Source organism: Amia ocellicauda, chromosome 12 (assembly GCF_036373705.1).
Source record: "Amia ocellicauda isolate fAmiCal2 chromosome 12, fAmiCal2.hap1, whole genome shotgun sequence".
Taxonomy (NCBI): domain Eukaryota; kingdom Metazoa; phylum Chordata; class Actinopteri; order Amiiformes; family Amiidae; genus Amia; species Amia ocellicauda.
The window spans coordinates 3,510,829-3,534,747 of NC_089861.1; the positions used below are offsets into that span (position 1 = coordinate 3,510,829).

The 23,919-nt window shown below is 41.7% G+C and overlaps 1 protein-coding gene across 1 annotated transcript; it reads left to right on the forward strand.

Annotated features, from left to right (window-relative positions):
* Nucleotides 1-4,541: 4,541 nt before the first annotated feature.
* On the forward strand, nt 4,542-23,604 carry abcg2a (ATP-binding cassette, sub-family G (WHITE), member 2a). Its single transcript, XM_066718100.1, has 16 exons — nt 4,542-4,631; nt 6,595-6,818; nt 11,915-11,974; nt 12,292-12,406; nt 12,780-12,932; nt 13,908-14,065; nt 14,686-14,837; nt 15,582-15,683; nt 15,948-16,198; nt 18,886-18,968; nt 19,359-19,448; nt 19,753-19,877; nt 20,070-20,224; nt 20,578-20,667; nt 20,887-20,996; nt 23,202-23,604. Exons 2-16 carry the CDS (start codon nt 6,610-6,612, stop codon nt 23,347-23,349), a joined length of 2,001 nt encoding a protein of 666 aa, XP_066574197.1. The 5' UTR covers nt 4,542-4,631; nt 6,595-6,609; the 3' UTR covers nt 23,350-23,604.
* Nucleotides 23,605-23,919: the final 315 nt, after the last annotated feature.

The window sequence follows — 23,919 nt, forward strand, 5'->3', positions numbered from 1 at the left end:
TTAACAATATCGATTTGAATTTGAATCCGCAATTTCTTAAATCTGCAGTAATCTAACGGAATTGATGGTTGTTTATTATTACTACTAATAAAAATAACAATATAATAAATAATAATATTAATATCAGCGAATGCAGGAATCTCAAGCTGCACAAACGCCCTGCACAAGATCTACAAAAATGTCAGTAGAAGTGTGTATGTTGAAACTGTACAGATCATCTCTGCAATACTGAATACAGTTCAGGTCTGCACCGCGGTTTCCACATAACATGTTTGTGACATGGGTTTTCATCAAAACAGTTTCTTAAGCTGCTCTTGTGAACAGAGTTTCATGAAACCCCATGCTGTAGTGTAGTGCAGGCCTACACACCATGGTCTTAATGCACATGGATGATTTTATACACTAGATGGCGCAAAAGGATATATATTGAGAATTGTTGAATCCAATTAATGAAAAAATGCAATGTGTCAGGGGTCTACTGGGGCAAGGAATACAGATTCACTTCTCTCTTTAGAGGCAGAATTCTGCCATTGAGAAGAAAGTCATGTCTTAACCAGGACAGCAACAAAATACAGAGTGTTTAATGGATCATTATTATTATTGTATTTCTTGGCGGATGCCTTCAGCAAGGGCAACTCACAGGTTACACAATATTGAATGCTCTTTCTGACTTTTTTTTTAGGTAACAATATACGTACTAATATACTAGGAATGCTAAAATATTAAACAGTAGGCCTAAATCCTCAACCGCAAAAAGACACAGAGACTCTCCAAAAAATGTACAATAGTCAAATGGTATATGTATGAAAAAACACCAGCTTCCAAACACTTTTACATCTGAAACATTTGTAATGAGAGAAAAAAAAAAATATATATATATATATATATATATATATATACACACAAACCCACAGCCAAACAGAACAATGATGAAAAAATCTAAAGAGTAATTTAAACTCCACATAAAATAAATGAATGAATTACCATGTAACTAAATCCAAAAATAAAAACCAGACAAAACACTATTTGATCCCCTGCTGATTTTGTGCGTTTGCCCACTGACAAAGAAATGATCAGTCTATAATTTTAATGGTAGGTGTATTTTAACAGTGAGAAACAGAATAACAACAAAAAAATCCAGAAAAACGCATTTCAAAAAAGTTATAAATTGATTTGCATGTTAATGAGGGAAATAAGTATTTGATCCCCTATCAATCAGCAAGATTTCTGGCTCCCAGGTGTCTTTTATACAGGTAACGAGCTGAGATTAGGAACACACTCTTAAAGGGAATTGCTCCTAATCTCAGCTCGTTACCTGTATAAAAGACACCTGTCCACAGAAGCAATCAATCAATCAGATTCCAAACTCTCCACCATGGCCAAGACCAAAGAGCTGTCCAAGGATGTCAGGGACAAGATTGTAGACCTACACAAGGCTGGAATGGGCTACAAGACCATCGCCAAGCAGCTTGGTGAGAAGGTGACAACAGTTGGTGCGATTATTCGCAAATGGAAGAAACACAAAATAACTGTCAGTCTCCCTCGGTCTGGGGCTCCATGCAAGATCTCACCTCGTGGAGTTTCAATGATCATGAGAACGGTGAGGAATCAGCCCAAAACTACACAGGAGGATCTTGTTAATGATCTCAAGGCAGCTGGGACCATAGTCACCAAGAAAACAATTGGTAACACACTACGCCAGGACTGAAATCCTGCAGCGCCCGCAAGGTCCCACTGCTCAAGAAAGCACATGTACAGGCCTGTCTGAAGTTTGCCAATGAACATCTGAATGATTCAGAGGAGAACTGGGTGAAAGTGTTGTGGTCAGATGAGACCAAAATCAAGCTCTTTGGCATCAACTCAACTCGCCGTGTTTGGAGGAGGAGGAATGACCCCAAGAACACCATCCCCACCGTCAAACATGGAGGTGGAAACATTATGCTTTGGGGGTGTTTTTCTGCTAAGGGGACAGGACAACTGCACCGCATCAAAGGGACGATGGACGGGGCCATGTTCCGTCAAATCTTGGGTGAGAACCTCCTTCCCTCAGCCAGGGCATTGAAAATGGGTCGTGGATGGGTAAAATCCCTCCTGAGATGTGTGCAAACCTGGTGGCCAACTACAAGAAACGTCTGACCTCTGTGATTGCCAACAAGGGTTTTGCCACCAAGTACTAAGTCGAAGGGGTCAAATACTTATTTCCCTCATTAACATGCAAATCAATTTATAACTTTTTTGAAATGCGTTTTTCTGGATTTTTTTGTTGTTATTCTGTCTCTCACTGTTAAAATACACCTACCATTAAAATTATAGACTGATCATTTCTTTGTCAGTGGGCAAACGTACAAAATCAGCAGGGGATCAAATGTATAATGAAAGAGATTTTTCCAGCCATTTGAAAGGAAGGGATAGAAAAAATGTTGAATGCATAGTGTCTGTATTGATAAATCAACCTGCTAAGAAGTACAACTTTTAACCCGCTGATCAACTCCACGTCACCAGGAAACCCGTCATCACTACCTTTATTTGACCAGGTTGACTACAGTACAGGAGGTAAAGTCGTCAATCCTCTTTACTACCAGAGTGGTCCTCCTTCACTCTGGAGCAATTCATCCCATTAGGTTTGGAAGCCAAGAGCAAGGGAAAAAAATAATCTCCTCAATCATGGACTATCACTATCAAGCCAAAAACAGCAGTCAGTGTATTGCCACATAGGGTGATGTAAAAACGTTAACAGGAGATGTGGAGGAGATGCTTAATTCCATGAAATGTCGTCCTGTGGTGGCGATCCCTGGCCCTGCAGAGCCGCAGTCAGTCCTGTAGGTTTTGTAGGTCTATTACCACCCCCACCTGCAGGAATTAAGGCTTAAGTGGATTGGTTTAGCTCATACATGGTTCAAATAATTGGCAATGGAGGTGGATCAAAAACCAGAGGATGCTGTGGCCCCTCCTGGACCCCCCACCCGCACCACGGTGCATCTCCGGCCTCCTTCAGCTGACTGGAGACAGCCTGGCCCCTCTACGACCCGTCCCGGCTCCTCTCCGTGTTGTATTGTGCTTTTCAGAAGAAAAGCAAAATTAGAAAAACAAAATAATATATGAATATATGTACCTTACCTTAATGTTTTTCTTCTGACACTGATGTGTTGAGCTTTGATGAGCTTTGTGTTATTGGGATGGGGCTACATGTTGCCTTGAGCTCCTCTTCAGCTTGGAATAACTCATACTCGTGAGTAATGTGAGGCCAACAATATCCATACCTGCCTTATGCGGTACACTGTCCGTAATCTTCAGCTTTCTCAGACTGTGTACATGGTGTTTTTTGTTTTGCTTACAATGTGCTTCACTGTACTTGTGCTGTATACGGGTATTGATACTGCAGGATGCCCAGAAATGTGCAACGTGTTATTATTGACATGGTTTCTGTATTATTTACATGGCTGCCTCTAATCCAGCGACAAACACACGGCAGTCTAAGGGGTGTGCTGGTTAATAATCAACCTTGTTATATCACATTTTTCATAACAGCTTGTGCTGGAGTTATGAAATGTTTTATATGCTGTAGGCTATAGGCATATAAGTTGTCTTTTATAACAGTCTGTTGGTGGGGTAAAGAACAGTAGCTGTGTTTGTATGTAACTAAATACGAACCTGAATATCGGGGCTGGCAAAGGAAACTTGACCAGCAATTTCTGCTCGTCACATTCACTGTCATCTGCACAATGCACAACCCCCACACCCCCATCAACCGTATGCCTTCAGTGACTTTCAATTATTTGGATATGAATGCAAAAGAGTTTATATACACCCCCCCAGAGCATGACCATTCAAATCACATTTCTCATTTAATGACCTAAACACACAATGATCTAACAACACAAACTTGTTAACAAACCTGCGGACTCGTCCTTGGCCCATATATACCACCTCATTTTGCCACTACACTACCACTGTTGCTACCATCTCTCATTTCTCAGTTGAGACCTTTGATGCTCATTTCATGCTTGATCTTGGGTCAGTTGTGCTCAAACAGAGCAGCGGCTTTCTATGGGACCCAGCGGACAGGACAGTGCATCCCATGGGACTGTGCTGTGAGACGGCCCTGTTGAACATGCATTTCACACTTTTAACAGTGAGCTTACATGTGCGAGTCTGTTGCAATCTTCGCCTTTCTGTCGGAAACACATACGCGTTATGAGAAGGAAATGCATTCAAACGGCAACATAAATACGATTTTAAACTGCTCTATTTTTCTTTCAATATGTAAAAAATATTGCATTTATACCACAGTATAAATGAAATATTTTAGATGCCGTTAAACTGCAGTATTTGTATTCTTATCAAATATTGCAGGATAAATGCAATATTTTGGTTGTAAGGTTATACTGCGCTTATTTATACTCCATTAGTGCAGTAAGGGCCACTCACTGTATTTTGTATACTCTTTGGTACTTGATTAATTACTATGATGACGGTGATAGTTATCAATGCAAGTGTCACCAAATGAACAATACTCATTGTCACAAGACGCAGGGCGTCTGCGCAGGTGGGACGCCTGCCCGTCTGACGGCGCGTATAAAGGCGCAGCGCGGCGCTCCTGCGCTGCGGCTGCAAGACCTGCGACCGGCACGGTGAGTCTGCGTGCGCTTTCACTGCTGTTGTCATTGTTTTATTCAGTTTTTACATTTACTCTTCCTTATGTCGTTTACATTTTAAACCCAAACCGCACTTTGACGGAGCAATCCAGTCTTGTTTTAAGTAAGAGTGAAGAATAATGCACGCTTGTATATGAGGGGTGTTCTGCCGAGAAGAAGCCGTTATTAAAGGGAGGCATACACTATCAAACATAAAAGTAATGAGATAATCAAGGAAACCCACATTGCCCACATGTTGCAATCATGACAAATGCGATGTTGGTTGCTGGGTATCAGAAAATCTCGTACTGGTCCGCGTCTATCAAGATGAAGCTTCAATCGCCTACTGACACATTCATCGTTTCTTTTGTCGTTTAATTCTGAGGTCCTTCTGGTGCATTTCACCTGTATGGAGACTGAAGGATACATAAGTGTTGATGAGAAATATTGTCTTCATTACTACTGCAATAATAATCATATTTTGTACTACCTCACTAGAATTGTACTCCATGGATTATAAACAGTGATCTTTAACCTCAGTGTTAATCTTATTTAACTTCACACACTCTGTTTTTAGAAATATGGCATTTTTTGTTCTTGGCGAGATTCATTGTTAACAGGAATACCTAAATCGGCCAAAATCAACAGGTCGCACTTTAGCCTCATAACAGTTTCCCAGCTCGATATCTCTCCCTGGCCCTGGGGTGAAGGTATTAAGTTTCATTTTCCTGCTGAATGTAAAAACTGTGATAATGTATGGTGCTCTTTAACATACAGAATATCTCTTGGTGTGATGAGTCCTGAAGGCACTTATATTGGTATATATAGGTATATTGTCCTTAAAATGCCTATTGTTGGAGATCTGCATGTCTGCTGCTGCCTTTTGTTTAATCCCCAGCCCCTTGCGATTGAATTGGTAACTCATTAACATAACATTAAATAGTATCTCCCATGGAACACATTTAAATCGAATGATTATTTTCAGCCATCATCTATTAAATACATATATGGATTAAGAAAGTAGAGAGAGAGATCCAGCTGGATTAAACAAGAAGACCATCCCGTCTCCGGTCTTCGATAAAAGCCACCTCTGGATGTGAATAATAATGAAAATCATTATAAATAATACATACTGTAGCTTATATTTGTAAGTTTGCACTGATGTAAAATCACTTCAGTTTCTTAAGGCAGGTGTTCTTTCCCATATCAGTTTATGGAGGACAGATGCTAAAATAATGTTGTTCAGCTTAAGAAGGAACTGAAGGCTATACGACAAGGGCAATCAGTTTGGCAATGCATCAGGGAAAACACATTTGTATTTTTTCTGATCATTTGGCAGCAGAGTTTCAACTGCAAAATGATTCTCCTCTATCTGAACGCAGTGAGGGGCTGTGGACAAACCCTGTTCAGATAAACGGCCCTGCTCTTGGTCTGGTCCTGCCCAGGCTCAGTTTTGTCAATGAAATGAATGAAGGACTTGATACATGACTCCATGCTTATGATATAAAGATTCAAATTCTCCTCGCAGAGTGTAGGTAGGGACTGTGTTAGTCCACAGAGCTGTGGTCTGTCACTCAGAGGTGGCAGCTGCCAAGACATTTACTCAGATAAATGCGCTTCAAGCAGAAGGAGCTTGCCTGGATTTCTGCACAATAGGGGCCACTCTGCTCTTAAGAGGGACTCGGGATTGGGGGCCCCAGGACAGGAGTTGTATTAACCTGGTTTTAGGGGTTAGGGTACGAAATATTGCAGGACTGTGCCATGCTTTTCTGCACCCTTCTTTTTATTTCTTGATCTTATTAATGCCCTTAGTTTTTTGTGTATATATGTAGGTATATTTATGTATGTGTATTTACTCATGCATATATAGGTATTTATCTATTTCTGTATTTATTGATTTGTTCATTCATTTGTAATATGTATTTTGGATACGATTAACCGATGGGTTTCTTTCCCGAAGCGCTGACCAAAGACAATGACCGGCAAGGCTCATCACACCTCGATCAACATGACGGAGGAGGTCAGCACCAATGGCAACTCTGTGAGGACGTTTCCCACGCAGGACAACAAGGCCCCTCAAGGTTCCACAGTCAGCTTCCATAACATTCACTACAAGCTGGATCTCAAAACCGGGCCCCTGTGCCGAAGGAAGACCAGCACCAAAGAGATCTTGAACGACCTGAAGTAAGTGCGCTTCTTGCTGTAGCCAAAACCCACTGCTGCCGTACCAACGCATTTCAGGATCACACTGACATCGAGAGCCATGCACTGTGTGTTTGGGATTAAAACTGTACCAAATTCAGTGTCAGGAGGTTCATGGCCCAGTATTATTCACCTATAGTGGATTTCAAATACTCCACAAATGTATGGCAAAATATAACAGAGTCCTACCCTTCCTTCTTCCCTTCTTTCCCCCCGTGTCTAGCGTTTCCAAAACCATGAGAAATTTCCAGGCCCGGGTTTTTGGAGTTTAAAATGTATAAATGTATGGATCACTTTACCGATGGCACTTCTCTATCTCTTTCTCTCTCTCTCTCTCTCTCAAATGCGATTATACAGCGCTTTGAGCACAGCGTGCGTGCCACGGTATCTTGCAGGCGCACGCCTCACCCTGTCACACACTGTTAGACATGTAAAACTTATTAGTTAAAACTCCTGAAATTGGTCTCCTTATTTTATTAATTAAACTAGAACCCCTGGCCATATCAACAAGGTCATACTAAATAAGTAGAACATAAGATCAAAAGAGAGTGTCCAGTCGAGAGGAGCCCATTCGCCCCATCGTGCTCGTTTGGTGTCCATTAATAACTAAGTGATCAAGGATCCTATCCAGTCTGTTTCTGAATGTTCCCAAATTGTCTCTTCAGCCACATCGCTGGGGAGTTTGTTCAGATTGTGACGCCTCTCTGTGTGAAGAAGTGTCTCCTGTTTTCTGTCTTGAATGCCTTGAAGCCCAATTTCCATTTGTGTCCCCGGGTGCGTGTGAATAGTAAAATAATAGAAAAGTAAAATAATAAACCCCTTTTTTGTGTCTGTACTTTATGAGGGGCTGAAATTAAACACAAACTCAGTTATTCTGCACTATTATTATTATTATTATTATTATTATTATTATTGATTAATTCACATAGTTATTATGTATTGATCATTTGTATGAACTGAACCGACCTTGTAGAGCCCCCAGCTGTTTGCAATACCTCGTTTGGATACTTTTTGCATTGGGCTGATTGGACGTTTACTTCTTGTAGGAAGTAGAACCAAACCGAGCTTGGATCGGAACATTTTTTGTGAACTCCTCGTGTTTTGCAATGGTGCTCAATTACATTATAGGTTTTGCCGACAGGTTACTGAATGAACATTCCCGCTTCAATCTTCTATCCGAATGAAAAATACATGAAAGTATACAAGAGCTCGCACACAAGTATGATTTTTATTTTTATTTTTATTTTATTCATCCACCCCAGTTTTAAACCTATGCCAAACCCGGGCTTGCAGGGTTGAGAAATCGTCCAGGTTGCCCGGGTTTTCGGTGCCCCGGGTCCCTGGGCTGGAAACACTACCCGTGTCGCTTTTGTGATAATCGGCTTGTGAAACCATTATGTGAAAGTTCACCCGATGAACTCTCTGTACACACCCTGCCTGACATAAGGAATTGCAGATAACACCACCTCACTCTCACACTGAACACTGCGGGAGTTCAAGGCCGGCGCCTCACCTCTAGACGTCAGTTCACTGGAATGAGATCAAAAACAAAAGAAAACAAAAACCCGGAGACAACCTAAAAATAAAAATCAGAATAATAAAAATAATAATGGACTGGCTTCCTGTCATGGGAAGGGCCCGCTGCGCTCAGCACGACTCTCGACTGGATGTAGACTGGAGATAAATACCAAAATATACAAAGTTATAAATATTCCAAAAATGTACTTTTAACACACTGACAAATATGAGCAGAGCTGGTTGTTAATCCAGTTATTAAGGAGCTGTCTGTGGAATTGGGGGCCCCACTTGACATTAATTCTGCCAACATTGTGTGAGGTTGTAGTTTGGTTGTGTTTTGGTTCTTTGCACAATAATGTTGTTTGCACAAATCACAAGTGGGTCCCTCTCTGGAGCACTACATATCAAGAGTAACTATCATTTTGCATGCATACATACAATATATTGTGTTATTTATTGGTTAGATTAGGTTCCTTTCCCCTGTTGAACTACTACACTCATTCCATTATAACCACGGCAGCACTGGGCTTTGTTTTCTTGTAACACAGTCACGTCTGAGAACAGTGACAGTACACGATCATATCTAACACATGGCTAATCCGCGGTGGCTGCCGAGCTCAGTGTCGCCTCTGGTCGGTGCCGCAGCGAGAAGCGAAGCAAGTTCGATCGTTCTTCGGAATCGTGGTCGATGTCTGTCTGAGGTGTGCCACTGTTGTACAACATCAGCTCACAATGCGGCATGACAGTTTTATCTTTTTCCTGTGATTGCGTGACCCGTGTGATTTACAACACACATGCTAGGGCAAAGGTAGCATCCAGTTAAAAAGGCAAGGCTGTGTTTGTAGTGTCTGACAGGTGGTGGACATGGAGACTGAAAAACTGAACCAAATTCACTTCTCTACAGTGTGTTCTCTGAGCCTTGTGTGTTTATTATGATGAGGGGGGACATTTCTTGTAATACAACTTTAACCACCAACATGTACATTGAAGTAGGAGGCGGAGAGCAGAAAATGTAATGTCATAATTGCATAATCCTTTTGATATCGAGCCTGTGGGGTTGTGTTTCCACAGTGTTTACAAAATCAGCAGATGCACTGATCTCTCCCTCTGTTTCCTTCTCACAGTAGAGTAGAGTCCATTGTATCCAAGTTATAAAACCATTCGAGTTGTCTAATAATTAACATGAGCCAGGATTCCCCAGACTCTAACCTCTTACATCATGTGGATATTATAGTGTTGGTGTTATGTACTCCGTATGCAGGAGATACTGAACTGATGGCGCCATTACAATCCTAAATGACTATGTTAAAATAATAAATAAATAAATACAAATTGGAGCAAAACTATTTTAATTTTGTTTGGTAAAACACATAATTTAAAAATAATGACAATCCTGTCACTGATCAATTGTCCTTAATATTTTCCACACAAGTTAAAGGAAGCCTTAAATATCTCCTGCCCACTTGCACCATAACTCCTCCGTTTGCTAAAATCCATGATCTGTTTCAAACTGAAAAGGTGTCAGAACAGGGTGTTATCAAGCCACCTGCTAATGGAGTTTAGCATCACTTGAAAGCCTGACCCCTGACTCCTATTAAGGTGATGCCTCTGTAGGGTGAACCGTGCTGGTGGCAATCACATCAGGTCTTGCAAAGCTGTTGACCAAGGTGGCCAGATTTGAACGTCAGATTTCCATTTCTTGACCCCAATAATAACTCAGAGGTTAAAAGCAGAATGTATTGGCCTCCCAAGTCTCTTCCTGGGACCGTGCCCGTGATCTGTCAAGGCCACAGAACAAAGTCACATGTTGTATATGGACACTGTTTAAAGCACGTGTTGTGCATGGATCCTTGGATCACTCAGTTATTAATGGTCGTCCATAGAACACAATGGGTCAAATGGCCTCCTCTCGTTTTTGTAAACTTTCTTATGTTCTTATGTTCTTATTTAACATATGTGTTTTAAAATGGCTGTACACCGGAACAAATGCAACATATATGGTGGATTATTGATATTTATTTCTTAGCAGGCACGCCTATCCAGGGAGACTTAGAGCTGACACAAAATATACACATTTCACAACACGTAATACAATGCATGTTGGGTTGTATATGATCAGTGTGCAGGTATCACGTCGTTACCTATCCATTCTCAAATTACGAAGCCGTCCATAATCCGTATTTCAAGTGTTGAGTTCACATATAAGAATTGTATATATTTTTTCCATGCCCCCCGACTCCAAGGAAAATGGTGAAATATGGAAAATAACCTCCACATTACATAACTGTCAAAAAAACAGCAATACAGAACATTCCTTGTTGCATGAATACTCTGTGAGAGATTTACAGAAACCAGTCACCAATTAAACCAACTCTTATTATCCTGCTGAGCAAAAAAAGTGTTTTTATTTAAGTGATACTTTGCATATTCTGTGTGGTTCTGAGAAACAATAGGCAATGGGAATGACTCTGTATTCCAGGAGTATTAAATGCACTTGACATTTCCCAGGAACAAATAAATGATTTCACACAGCTTTTCAGATTTTTTTTTCCCATAGTGTTAATTATATGATATTAAGCATGGTTTCTTGGTTATAATCTCTTCTGATAAAACTATTGCACCAGCTGCCAGAGGAGAGAATTTTAAAAGTCACGTGAGAAACGCAGAATCCCTTATTCATAAAATTCAGGCACGGTTATAACCTGCTGTGCGTAGGGTTTGTTTATTTATTTGTTTGTTTGTATATTATTTTGTCATTATTGTTTTAAAACCCCAAACTGAACACTCAAAGCTGCACAGTATAAGTGCACTGAACGATAATTAATAGTCCAAGACGGTAAATTAATCCTGGTCATTAAACCAGAAATGCTGGCATTTTTGGGGGCTTTAGTGTTTTAGCAGTTAAACGAGGTCAGGGGATATATGTACTTATAAAATTCATTCCTAAGTTCATTATCACTAATCTTATTATCTTTATACAACTGCATATTCACAGCTATAAATCTCTCAATGACTTTTCTAAGAAAAGAAAATTGGTTTTTCAGTGGCCACTTTTTCTTTTGTTTTTATCTGTACCTTTTATGTAGTGTATATCTTATTTTGTGTCATTTAGTTTTTTTGAGGTTATTGTGTTTTACCAATAGGAGTTATAGTGTTTTTTTGTATTATGCTTACTACCACTTCAGTATGAGTTTAGGTGAGGCTTTCAGCACCCAAAATAAAAAGAGGATTGTGTCGATCCATTAACATGTAAGGCAAGCAAACAGCTTTGGTCAGAAGGTTTGTGTCCTTCTCTCACAGCTTAAAGGAACTGTATCTTTTCAGTCTAGGCCAGAGACGATTATGACTTGATTCAGGTCCTCAAACACCCGACGGCTATTGAGCAAAGACTGACTTCAAGATCAATAAAGCTACAATAGACACAGGGACACAAATGCAAATGGAGTTAAAGACGTTCAGAACAGAGAACTGGAGACACTTCTTCATACAGGATTCTGCTCACACTGATAAAACTCAACCCTGCTTGACATAATTAACAATTTTTTTGGCTTCTCCTACAGTGGGATCATGAGGCCGGGCCTTAATGCTATTTTAGGTGCTACTGGGAGCGGCAAGTCTTCGTAAGTATCTTTCCTTGTGTACATTTGTCAGGTGTTGCAGTGCTGTATCTATTTAATTCAGGGGCATGAAACTCAGTGGGGTTGGCAGTAGTAGGATGTAATAGTAGCAGAAGGCCAGAGGTCAGAGTCTATTGAGGTGGCAACTCCGACACACATGAGAAATGCAGTAGGGTTGTGCAATTAGCACGGCACTAAATATTCTGTGAATATGGTATCTTGCGTTTGTGCTGTAGGGGTGGCATTGTGCAGAGCTGACACCGTGCTGGGTGTCTGTAGGAAGGGAGGTGTGTGTGTTGAGTGTTGGTTGGCTTTGGAAGGTTCCTGGACGTGTTGGCTGCAAGGAAAGATCCCTCTGGGCTCTCGGGTGAAGTGCTGATCGACGGGGCCCCACAGCCGCCCAACTTCAAGTGCATTTCCGGCTACGTTGTTCAGGTGAGTGCACCGTGAACAAACCTTTTTCCATTTCACTGTTTAAAATGTATAGAGACAGGTTGGAGAAGGTTATTTATCATATGACAGAAAACCGTTTTTTATGTTTCAAGTAGTAGGAGGTGGCGAATGACATTAAATTAAATTGAAAAGTATTTTAATGAGAAATTCGCAGGCAGGTCGAGCTTTTCATTTGGTCTAGGCCAAGGACTGAAATGAACAGAGAGAACGCTTATAAGTCAGGCTTTTAGTAGCAGCACATTCAAGGAGTCTAATCTGAGCCCATAACCCTTCAGTTATAAGTCCATGGCCCTAACCACTCGCCCACTCTGCTGTACCTGCATATAACCACGCTATGGTCTGCCTTCATCCACAGGACGATGTGGTGATGGGAACACTGACCGTCAGGGAGAATTTCCAGTTCTCTGCGGCCCTGCGGCTGCCGAGCTCAGTGAGCGAGAAGGAGAAGCAGCACAAAGTGAACCAGGTCATTAAGGAGCTGGGCTTGACCAAAGTGGCAGACTCCAGGGTAAGGAATACGATCCTGCGAAGCCCCTTTCACACGAGCACAGCAACACATTCTTCCTTCTCCCCCAACCCGGGTCTTGATTGCCATTAGTGTGAAAGCACCTCACACAGGTAGGGAATGAGTCGACCCGGGTCAAAAGCATCCCACCTCAGGAGATGGGCCAGCCAGCCAGCACTGACCTGGGAAGGGCAAGAGTAAGGCATGATGGGTACAGGTGAGCGAGGCATGGAATGCGATCATAGGTTGTATTGGTCTCCTTCAATTATCAAACCCGGAGTAGCTTGAATACGCCTGGGTAATTCTGATGACTTCAGATTAATGATTGAGTCGATCCAGTCATTAATGATTTGGATATAACAAATAAACAGGGTGGTTCTGCAGGTCCAAGGTTGGCCAGCCGGGCTATAAGACTACAATGCACTACACCGCAGTATATAATGGATACTAATTATAATACTGCAGTGTCAGTGCCAATCCTTCTGGATACACCGCAGTGTGTGGTTTGAAATGTAAGCTGTACCCTCTATTCCAGAAAGCTTTCTCTCGTAGTCCCATTCTAAACGCTTTTCTGTAGTATACTATGATCAACACTCAGTACAGTGTTGGAAAGCAGGGTGAACATCGAGAGATGTAGGAACCCACGATACAAACCAGCTGAGAATGATGGCAAAGCACATTCATGGTACCAGCCAATTGCGAATTGTCATTGTGTTTTAGGAAATGGCCAAATACACGGTGTGTAGGTTCTTTAATGTTTGGTTCTCAATTAGCCCGATCATCGTATGTAAAATGGTGTAAGTGTTAATCATGATCTATAGAAAATGACCCCCGGAATAAAACGTGCACCCCAAGCTACAGTACACTGCCCCTGGTACAGCCAAACTCTCGTGCAGAGTGACTGTGCTAAACCTCTAGAATCTCATTGTCTTTTTACCTTATTATCTTGTCTCGTCTGTCCGCCGTGTCGCTGCGCAGGTGGGGAATCAGATGATCCGCGGCATCTCGGGCGGAGAGCGCAAGAGGACCAACATCGGCATGGAGCTGATCATTGACCCACCCGTGCTGTTTCTGGATGAGCCGACGACTGGACTGGACGCCAGCACTGCCAACTCTGTGCTGCTGCTGCTCAAGAGGTACCCAGTGGGAAGTCACTGAATTAGCGGGTTGAGTCTGAGGATTGCCAGCCATGGCCGCTGTCATTGTCAACATTGTTGTTTTCTTAGCAATACAGCGATTGAAACTGTAGGTGAAATCATTAATTCATTCTTGTTTCTGTGCCTCCAAAATGGAGAGCTTCTTGCAGCCTAATAGTACAGAAAGTACATCTTTTAAAGTTATCATTATTATAGTTTATTTTCTCAGATTTATATAATGTAATGTTTCAGTGAAATGAGAAGTGCAATACTGTAATGCAGCCTGATGTTCCCAGCATAATGTAATATCATCAGAGGAAGTGAAGTGTGAGCTGGGGCCTCATTCTACAAAGTTGGCCAAAGATTTAGATCAGTACATCTGTTTATCACAGTTACTATAAGACTCATCTCATATACTTGCTCACTAAATTAATTGCACACCCCATCTTAATCTCAATTTGAAACACTGTGCAATGTGACAAATGGAGTTAAAATGTTTTATGGTTTGACAACATTGGAAAGTCATGGCAATCTTGTAATTTAACTTGATGTGATGTCATCTGTCTTGATACGCTATATGATGTAATGATCAAGAACAAGTTTTGCGCTGCCTTCCACAGGATGTCCAGTCATGGCCGAAACATCATCCTGTCCATCCATCAGCCCAGGTATTCAATTTACCGGCTGTTTGACAGTCTGACTCTGCTGGTCAGCGGGAAGCTGGTGTACCACGGCCCGGCTCAGAGCGCCCTGGACTACTTTGCCAACATCGGTAAGCTCAGCTGTTGCTTTGGTGCCTGCAGCATGGAGAATGTCATACTTTTTGAGTTGTCTGATTGATCATTGGATAGGGAAGGCTGGCTGATAGCAGAACTGTCAATATGTAATTGGACACAAAACCAAATCTTGTTGTGAGCGATTTGAACAGCCCTTCCTTCACATGAAAAGACATCTTTGTTTTCCTGTTTATTTGTGGTGAAAACCCAGGCCTGCTCTTCTTCACTGGCTTGGTTTTAGAAGGACTGGCAGTGCTGCAGAGTTTGAGACATGTTTTATTGTATGGATCAAAGGGAATCGCTCTCATAGTCTCATTCTCACTCAATCTAGAGGCCTCATTTTAGATTACCAAAATTGTTCAAGGTTTTGCTTCTGCAATGGGAACTTTGTGTTCATGAGTCTGTTACGGTGACATCAGTCTGCTAGACCTGGAGGAGTTCAAATCCCCAAATCCCCCCTTTTGTAATGTCGCTCTGTTGAGGCTGTGTGGATCAGGCGCTCAGAGGTGTGCCGGAGACGGCAGTTTTCCATGTTGGTACGGTGAGGTAGTCTGGTCTGGTTTGTAAAGTTCAATGCGTATATTTGCCTCTCCCTTTAACTTCTAAAACACAACTCAGAGTTCCCTCCTGCCTTCCTGCGCACTGATTTTTGTTTCCAGGAGCTCTTCAAATAAATATGGTAATTATATCCTATGCATGTGCACTTAATTCCTGTGGCTTTGTGTTACAATCTAACACAGGGTATGTCTGTGAGCCACACAACAACCCAGCTGACTTCTTTTTGGACATCATCAACGGAAACTCCATCGCAGTGGCGCTGGCCAAGATACAGAATTCTGAAGGTATGGATCTAAAAGATCTGTACCGCTTTCCCTTTCCTGAGAGCAATTCCTAATTAATTGATTGATTATCTTAGACACTAAAGGCAAGTCCTAGCTGGCAGACTGCAATGTTGGCGTGGTGGGTTACGATTCACACTTGCCACACTGTAGATACGGTGGACAAGAGAGGAGTTATTTAGCCAATTGAACTGTATTTGGTCTTGACTTGGCCTAGGCCATTATGCCTGTGTACATCTAGCTCTTTCATCCTCTGTTTCCTGCAAGACTTCGACATTGAGGAGCACAACACGTCGTCACAGAGCATTGAAGATCGCTTGGCGGAGGAGTACAGGAACTCGCAGTACTGCAGGGACACTAAAGCCGACCTGGACAAGATCCTGCAAGGAAAGCAGTACATCACCAAGCCTAAGTCCAGAACAATCACCTACGCCAATTCATTCTTTCACCAGCTGAAGTGGGTGTCAAAGCGAACCTTCAAAAACCTGATGCTCAATCCCCAAACCTCTGTGGCGCAGGTAATGGTTGCATGACTTGATACTTGTTAGTTTCACAGCTGTAACATTATTTGGAGATCTGATCACATACCTGTAATGTCCAAATATCTGGGATCCTTTAAAAAACAATTGATTTTCATTGCCTTAGCTACTGGTAAAACAAACCCTGAAAGGTTCTGTCTGACCACACAGAGTTTCTCTCTTCACAAAAGAGGCACACAGGGGATGTGGAGAGTTGGAGGCTCAGGTGCACCGTTTTCAATTGTTAAATATACCTCTTCACAGATCATTCACATAATCTGTTTGTGTATAAAGTCTTACAGCTGTCATTGAAGCAGAGTTGACTTAAGTTGATACCAACATGACTATTGTTTAATTTATTATTTGATTAGACCGGATTATACATATTGGTTTTTTTCTTTACTTTCATTATAACAATGTAATTGTGCACATCCTATATACCATACATGATGTACAATCCCATGGTATGCATAGAGAAAGCAATATGTAAAACCATTATAACATACATAGCTCAATAGTTGGCAAGGAAGCCATTTTCAGTCATCTCCTAGTTTTTGATGGCCAATGGATAAATATCCATATTTACTGTGATCGCTAGCTTACAAATTAATAATTACACCTTTATCCGTCACTTTAATTTAATTGAAACATACACTCCTCCTTTAAAGGAATTCAGAAAAGATTCACACCATCATTCATTCCCCCCAACTGCCCTAGATCTGACGTAGCACCGGCGGAACAATTTTGCATCCAGACCACAATGTCAGCGATCACTCGCTTCTGTAGGGACATCCTAGCTCGAGGAATCTGGAGATCTGAATTCGGCTTTCACCAAGACAGTGTGACTTTAGGTATCGCTGTAACGGTGTTGGGAGCAGCTTTGGCATAAACCGAATGCATGATTTGGACTCTTAACATCTAAAAATCATGATACTGTTAAGCATTTTTTACATCAGCTATGTATCTTAGCTTTGCTTTTAAACCTCCAGCATTTTAGAGCGGATTACTGCGTTGCACTAAATGCTTTAAACATGTTTAGTAGCCTGCCTCTGCGATTTCACTAACCCCCATCAGACATTATTGGGATAAAAGCCGATACATTTGTGATTCCAGCACTAAAGACCTTATGACAGGAATTACCCATGTAAGTGACTTACAGTAATCTGAAATTTAATTGCAGTCTTTTTTTATTCAGTTTTTTTCACAAATCCACTTTGCTCTGCGAGACTTCAGAGGCTCATTAGTGGCATATTGCAATAAAAAAGGCCATTGATGGCACTCACTTTAAGAGTTATTAGCTGCTAATCGGCCCCAAATAATTCTTGATAATCCTGAGTTTAGTTAAGCAGCTTTTGTGACTGTTTTGACCCTGGAGTCGCCTCTTTCAGCAGGATTTCAAATGATATCATATCTCCAGGAGATTGTAGACACCTAAAGCCCACAGCACCCTTGTAGGACATCACATGATCGCAGTGTGACCCCCCTCCCCTCCACTGCCCCACTGGACTTCCACCTGAGGAAATCTGAGCAATTGCACACCGACCTCTTGACCTCATTAAATTAGCCTTTCACCCTGGGAACCAAGTCAGATTTTTTTGTTTTTTTCCCCTCTGTCTAGCCTAGGTCTGTTAAGTGTTCAAATAAAGCCAGCATTGTTTTCTGCCTAAACATTAGTGTTATTGGAAAACAGACCCATTAAGTCATTAATTAAAATACACACATACAACAAACAGGCTGTTCATCAACACTTTGATCTGATTCTCATAAGGAACAGGTGCCACCGTAGACAAATGAAATAAATCCAGATTCTGGTTCTCGCTTTCAGTGCACAGAATACGCTTGTCCTAGACAACATCAGGATGAGACGCAAACTGGGCTCAGTGCTGATCTGAAATTGTAGTTCTGCATGTGTACGCTCATGTACTGCATGTGTAAAACACAGAGTAGGTATCTGGTAAATAGAAACTCTGCTTTGGAAAGATCGCACAAATCTGGGTAGGTTCCACTATGAAAGGTCACAGCTGGCCAACTTGGAGAGGCACAATAACTCCTGAAGATTGCTTGATGTATTGTAACTTAACGTTGTGGCAACATTGTAATAAAGTAAACCGACCAACATGCCGTGGTGCTGATCCAGATTTCTGGCGGCAGGGGATATGATCAAACTACATTTATAGAACTAATAATAATAATAATAATTTCAGAGACTGAAATATTGACAAATGATTAAAAAATACAGAGAGTGGAAAGTTTACATTAAATGGAAAAAATAAAAAACTGAACAGAATACACTGCAGTGTTGTCGATATCCATTGTAATGCCAAAGATGTGCAGATAGCGTTACGGTGCAACAATCGGAGAACGTTTCCACATTTTTCTGCTCACGTCATATTTCTCTGACTACTCTTTAAAGCAGCAGCGATTCAGGATTATTTATTTCTTCTCATATACAGCACTTCAAAGTTTAATCTGGCCCTGCAGAACAAGGAGATTAGTTTACATGAACCCCATGCGATTCTTAGATCGCGTTCACCCCTTGATGTGATTGAAGTCTGTCAGCCACAGTTAGAAACTGACACTGTCTCACATGTCGGCCTTGTTTCTCTCTGATGTTTCAGGACTTGTTCGAATGGACATGATGGAGATAGTCTGATGTGAAGTCTCTGTCATTGTCGTCTTTTCATTAGATTGGCGTTACCATTTTCCTGGCCCTGATTGTGGGGGCAATATTCTTTGGAATAAAAAATGATCAAAGTGGGATACAGAACAGGTGAGAGCACGAGTTTTTGCCAGCCAATGGCGTTACATACAGACGTATATGATCATATAAGGAAGTGTGGCATGGTGATTCGTTACACATTTCTGCACTGCTAAAAATATAATGAGGAATGGTCGATATTCTGGGCTGAATAAACCAGAACATTGCTCCTGGGACCCGGGTTCAGTTTTGGCCTGCAAACCCAAGCTCAGTACTGGTGTAGGTCCAGGTGATTCATAAAGGACACTTCTAGTGGAAAATGTAGTGATAATGTATGTCAATTTATGTCATCATCATGTCCCATTCATACCATTATGTAATGATGTGGATGTCTTGGGTGCCATTTCACACACCAGCAGGTCTCCAGAGGTTTTCTACAATAAATGTCTCTTGCTTTTGCAGAATGGGAGCGCTGTTCTTCATTGTGACGAACCAGTGCTTCAGCTCCGTCTCTTCCGCAGAGCTTTTCATTACGGAGAACAAACTCTTCGTGTGAGTAGAACAGACACAGCTTTGCAAAGATCACGAGGCGATTCTGTCGACGCTATTACAAGACCTGTGGTGGCCTTCGAATTGAACCATACACTTCACAATCGAGCCAGAATGCTCCGTGGTCCCCCGGCTCACTTCATCACATGACATCCCAAGAGAAGACACCATTTCCTCTCTGTAGATGCCTCTCTCCCCACTAAGCCACAGAACTCTTGGCTAACTCCAAAAGTAATAGTCGGTGCCACCTGTTTGAATACACTGTGAGATTATACACGACTGACCACTTTAAATGCATCTTTCCCAGGCACGAATACATCAGCGGCTACTACAGGCTGTCTGTGTATTTCCTCTCAAAGATGATGGCCGACATCTTCACCTTAAGGACAATTCCCGCCATCCTCTTCAGCTGCATCGCCTACTTTATGCTAGGTAAGCTCAGGCTGGAAGTGGTTCCACATGTGGCCCAGCGGTCCCTTTTGACCATTTCTGGACCTCCATACAAGTAATGAACTAATTCAAGTAAAATAAAAAATGAAATGAATGCTAGTCTTCATTCAAAGCAATATCGGGCGTTACAGGTGTAATAACCTCTCTGTTGTTAACGTTTCTTTATCCATTTAGGGCTGAAGCACACAGTATCTGCCTTCTTCATATTCACCCTGACCGTGACTCTGGTGTCCTACACTGCCACGGCCATGACCCTCGCCATATCTGCCGGCCAGAGTGTGGTCGCCGTGGCCAATATCTTCATGACCATTAGCTTTGTATTCATGATGGTGAGTTACAAACCAGAAAGAAGGTGACACTGAATAAATATATGCTGAATAAATGCTTAATTCATATGCATAACCCTTGTGGCCTACAGTTAACAAAACAATGTTTACTTCGGTAATTTGGAAGAACAAGTGTATAAAACACAAGTGTACTTAACTTACTGTTTCATACGGGTAATTATAAACTAGACATCATGTTTTACTTCAGTTATAATTACACTGGAAATGTAACCCACCTCTCCAAAACTCATGGATAGATGTAAAACAGATTTTCTTCCCCGTGGAGTGATCATTTGTTTTCAAGTAGGACAGGCACTTATACGTACCGATTAACCATGTGATTCTACTCTTGCCAGATCTTCTCGGGCCTCCTTGTCAACCTGCCCAGTATTATGGACTGGCTGGCCTGGTTTAAATACCTGAGCATCCCCCGCTATGGCCTAGCAGTAAGTACAAACCGATCCATTTCTTCCTGTTTAGCGTGAACGTTTTGTTGTAAGTGCTCCATGTTTTGTGGATAAGCCAGCGCTCCTGTGTCTCAGACACAAACAGTACTTTTAACCACGGCTCCCATTCACGAAATGGATTATTACAAGTCAATAATAGTGACCCTGCTCCAGACCTTATAATTCAGCCCCTTTTCTTTTTTTTTTTTTTTTAAACAGGCTCTGCAAGTGAATGAATTCGTTGGGCTCAATTTCTGTAACGACACCCTCGGCCCTGCCAGGAACTCTGGTGCGTTCGTCAACTGTACCTTCCCCTCTCTAGGACTGCAGTAAGTACAATGGTGTGGGATACTGTTGTAGCGTAAGGTACACTTATAAATTTCAATTAAAGAAGTGAATTTATAGTATCACCTTATCACGAATCCTGGAATCTTGTAGAACTCAATTTCTGTAATAATTGGACACAGACACCAATTCCAAAGATATAAATTGTCAAATTTATTCAAAACAAAGACTAAATGTAGCACTACACTAATTATACAAAAGGGAAAAACTAATTAAAATTCAACTCTAGATCAACAAATCAAAGACAAATCACTTCCGTGACCAAATCAAAGACCATGGGATCGCATATGATAACACACAAATCGTTAAACAAAAAAGGTTATAAACACATTGACTACAATACCGGTTAGTAAGACGAAGGTGAGTCTCTCGTTAGTATAATTAGTCAGACATTAAATAACTACGCAGGTTAGTATTTATGTCAGGTAACTTCTTGTTATATATATATCAGTCTCATTTACGTTTAGGTGCCGAGAAAGATCCTATCATTACTTGTTACCACAATTTCTCTTAACTGATTATTATTCAATGATTAAGGATAGGCAGGGCCACCTATAATCTGGTGTCTATTAACTTGTGTCAATTTCAGACTAAACAGTTAAACAGGAATGAGAAGATATTTCTCGGCGTTGACAGATTTTATTTCTAAAATTATCAACAAAACAGTTTAATGCAGCACACATTTATATTTAAGAAAACTAAATGATATTACACATTCTAGAGTTATGAATCACAGATTAACATTTCTAATTGATTTCTCAAATGTAATGAATCATGAACTCCAAACTGTTAAACTTATCTGAACTTCGTCGCAGAGAGGCCTCTCTGGCTTCGGGCTCAGATAACAGCACACGGCACGAGGTCCGTGTGGTTTGAACAAAGGCCGTCCGGTTCGGCTTTGTCCAAAAACTTCCACTCAGTCGATGCACCTGGAAGTTGGGGTTTCGCGAAAGTAGAGTCGTTTCCAAACAGATTTTCCATTGGTTTGAAGGCTCCAAGGTTGTGCACAAAATCTTCTTTGTAAGCAGGGTTCCACCGTAGTTACTTGAAGACAAAGTCTTTGAGGAAAGCAGGGCCCTGTTCGTTCCAAGGGTCAAGTTTCTTAAGACTCAAATAGCTATTTAAATGACTGACACTTTCGTATACAGTCGACTTAGTCAATTGTCCAGCTGTAAAACTCCACTGATCAGGTGGGCACAGGCGGGCAGCGCAGTCTGTAAAGTTATTTATTTAATAAAGTCCTTTAAAAGAATTCTTCGTACGGCTCAATCTCCTTCTCCCAGTTTAACTCTTCTGTTGCCGGCAAAGACTTGGTTGGTTTCTGGTTCCGGTTCGGGCAACAGAGCTACAGGTTGAGCTGTGGCAGCGAGTTTCTGGTTCAGGTGAGAGAGAGAGAGAGAGAGAGAGAGAGAGAAAGACTGTCCGCTGTTCCTTATAGTCTGTCAGATCAATAGGTGATTGGTTCTTGAGTTCTTGAGATTGGATTTCGGTTTCAGCCCCCAGTGTCCTATTGGAGGGGGGCTTGATTTATGACTGATGTCAATCCATGCCATCTTTTGGAAATGCCGGTTGGCCCGGGTTCGTAGCTCTATGTCGGGATTTCGGCTCTCATCCACTTCAAAGAGTTTTTATCACCTACAGGCCCCTTTCTCCAGACATCTCATAGCAGAATTCCAAACTATTTGGCCTCTTCTCGGTGCCATCGTCCCCAAAACTGTCACTTTGATGCAAACCAGTTCCAAGCTGATGAGCTAAGGAAATCTGATAACTTTGGGGGGGGAGAGGTCTTCTTTAGATCAGTGCTTCAGCTCAGAGCCCAAATGCTCTTATCCAAATACACCCAACATAACGCTACACTGTAGTAGCTGGATGTGCGAAATCTCAGTTCAAGCTGCACATTTTAAATCCCATTTTCTAGAAGTAAAATGCCTACCAAAGACAGCCCATCTGCATCCGTTTCATAGGTGTAGCCTTTCAAAATCCTTGCATTGGAAAGCTAGGGTAGTTTATCTTGAACTGTGGTATAGGAGATGGGAGAATGACTGGATAAAGAAAAATAAAAGGATCACAAACTTTCTCCCTCTTGTATGTTGGCTGCGTGGTCACTCCGCGTCTGTCCTTCATGCACACGTTTGACTTCCAGCCGTGGCTCAGAACACATGGCAATATAACGGCGGCTCTCATTTCAGATGCACTGGGGAAGAATTCCTGGAGAAGCAAGGCATCAAATACAGCAGCTGGGCATTGTGGGAGAACCACGTGGCCCTGGCGGTGATGACTGTGATTTTCCTGGCAATAGCCTATTTAAAGCTGCGCTTCATGAGGAAGTTCACATAGGCACGAGTCCATTTCCCGTAAACCAAGAGCCGCGCCGTCTCCATTAACCGTTGAACTTGGCTGTGAGTTTAAAGCCGAAGAGCGCAGCACGTGGTAGTTAGAACAATCGCCACAAGGATATGGCAACACTGAGCAGATTCCTCAAATGACTTATTTAAAGAAAGAAATAAAGAAACGGGTTCCTAATCTAATTCAAACAGTTGTCTTTGAATATTTGTGTTCATAGCTGAATAAAGCTGTTAAATTCTGTTTGAAGACTGAATTTCCATGAATCGTTTTATCTGTAATACACTACACATTTTCTTTAGTTATTTAAAATAAATACATTTTTCATAGTTTCTTAGGTGATTTTGAAACCAAACAATCCTCCAAAATGTCTCTCAGCACTCGGTGAACTGCATCACCCAGATGCCTCGAGACAATCAGGTGACACACGTGTCCGATAAACTACAAGGTCCGTCTCCCCCCTTGTGCCCTGTTGGTGGCGTCCCCAGGCAGAATAGATTTAGTGTCCGAAGAATGTTTCAGATGTTTCTTCTCTTGAAGAGACTGAGGCATTCGGTCCCGATC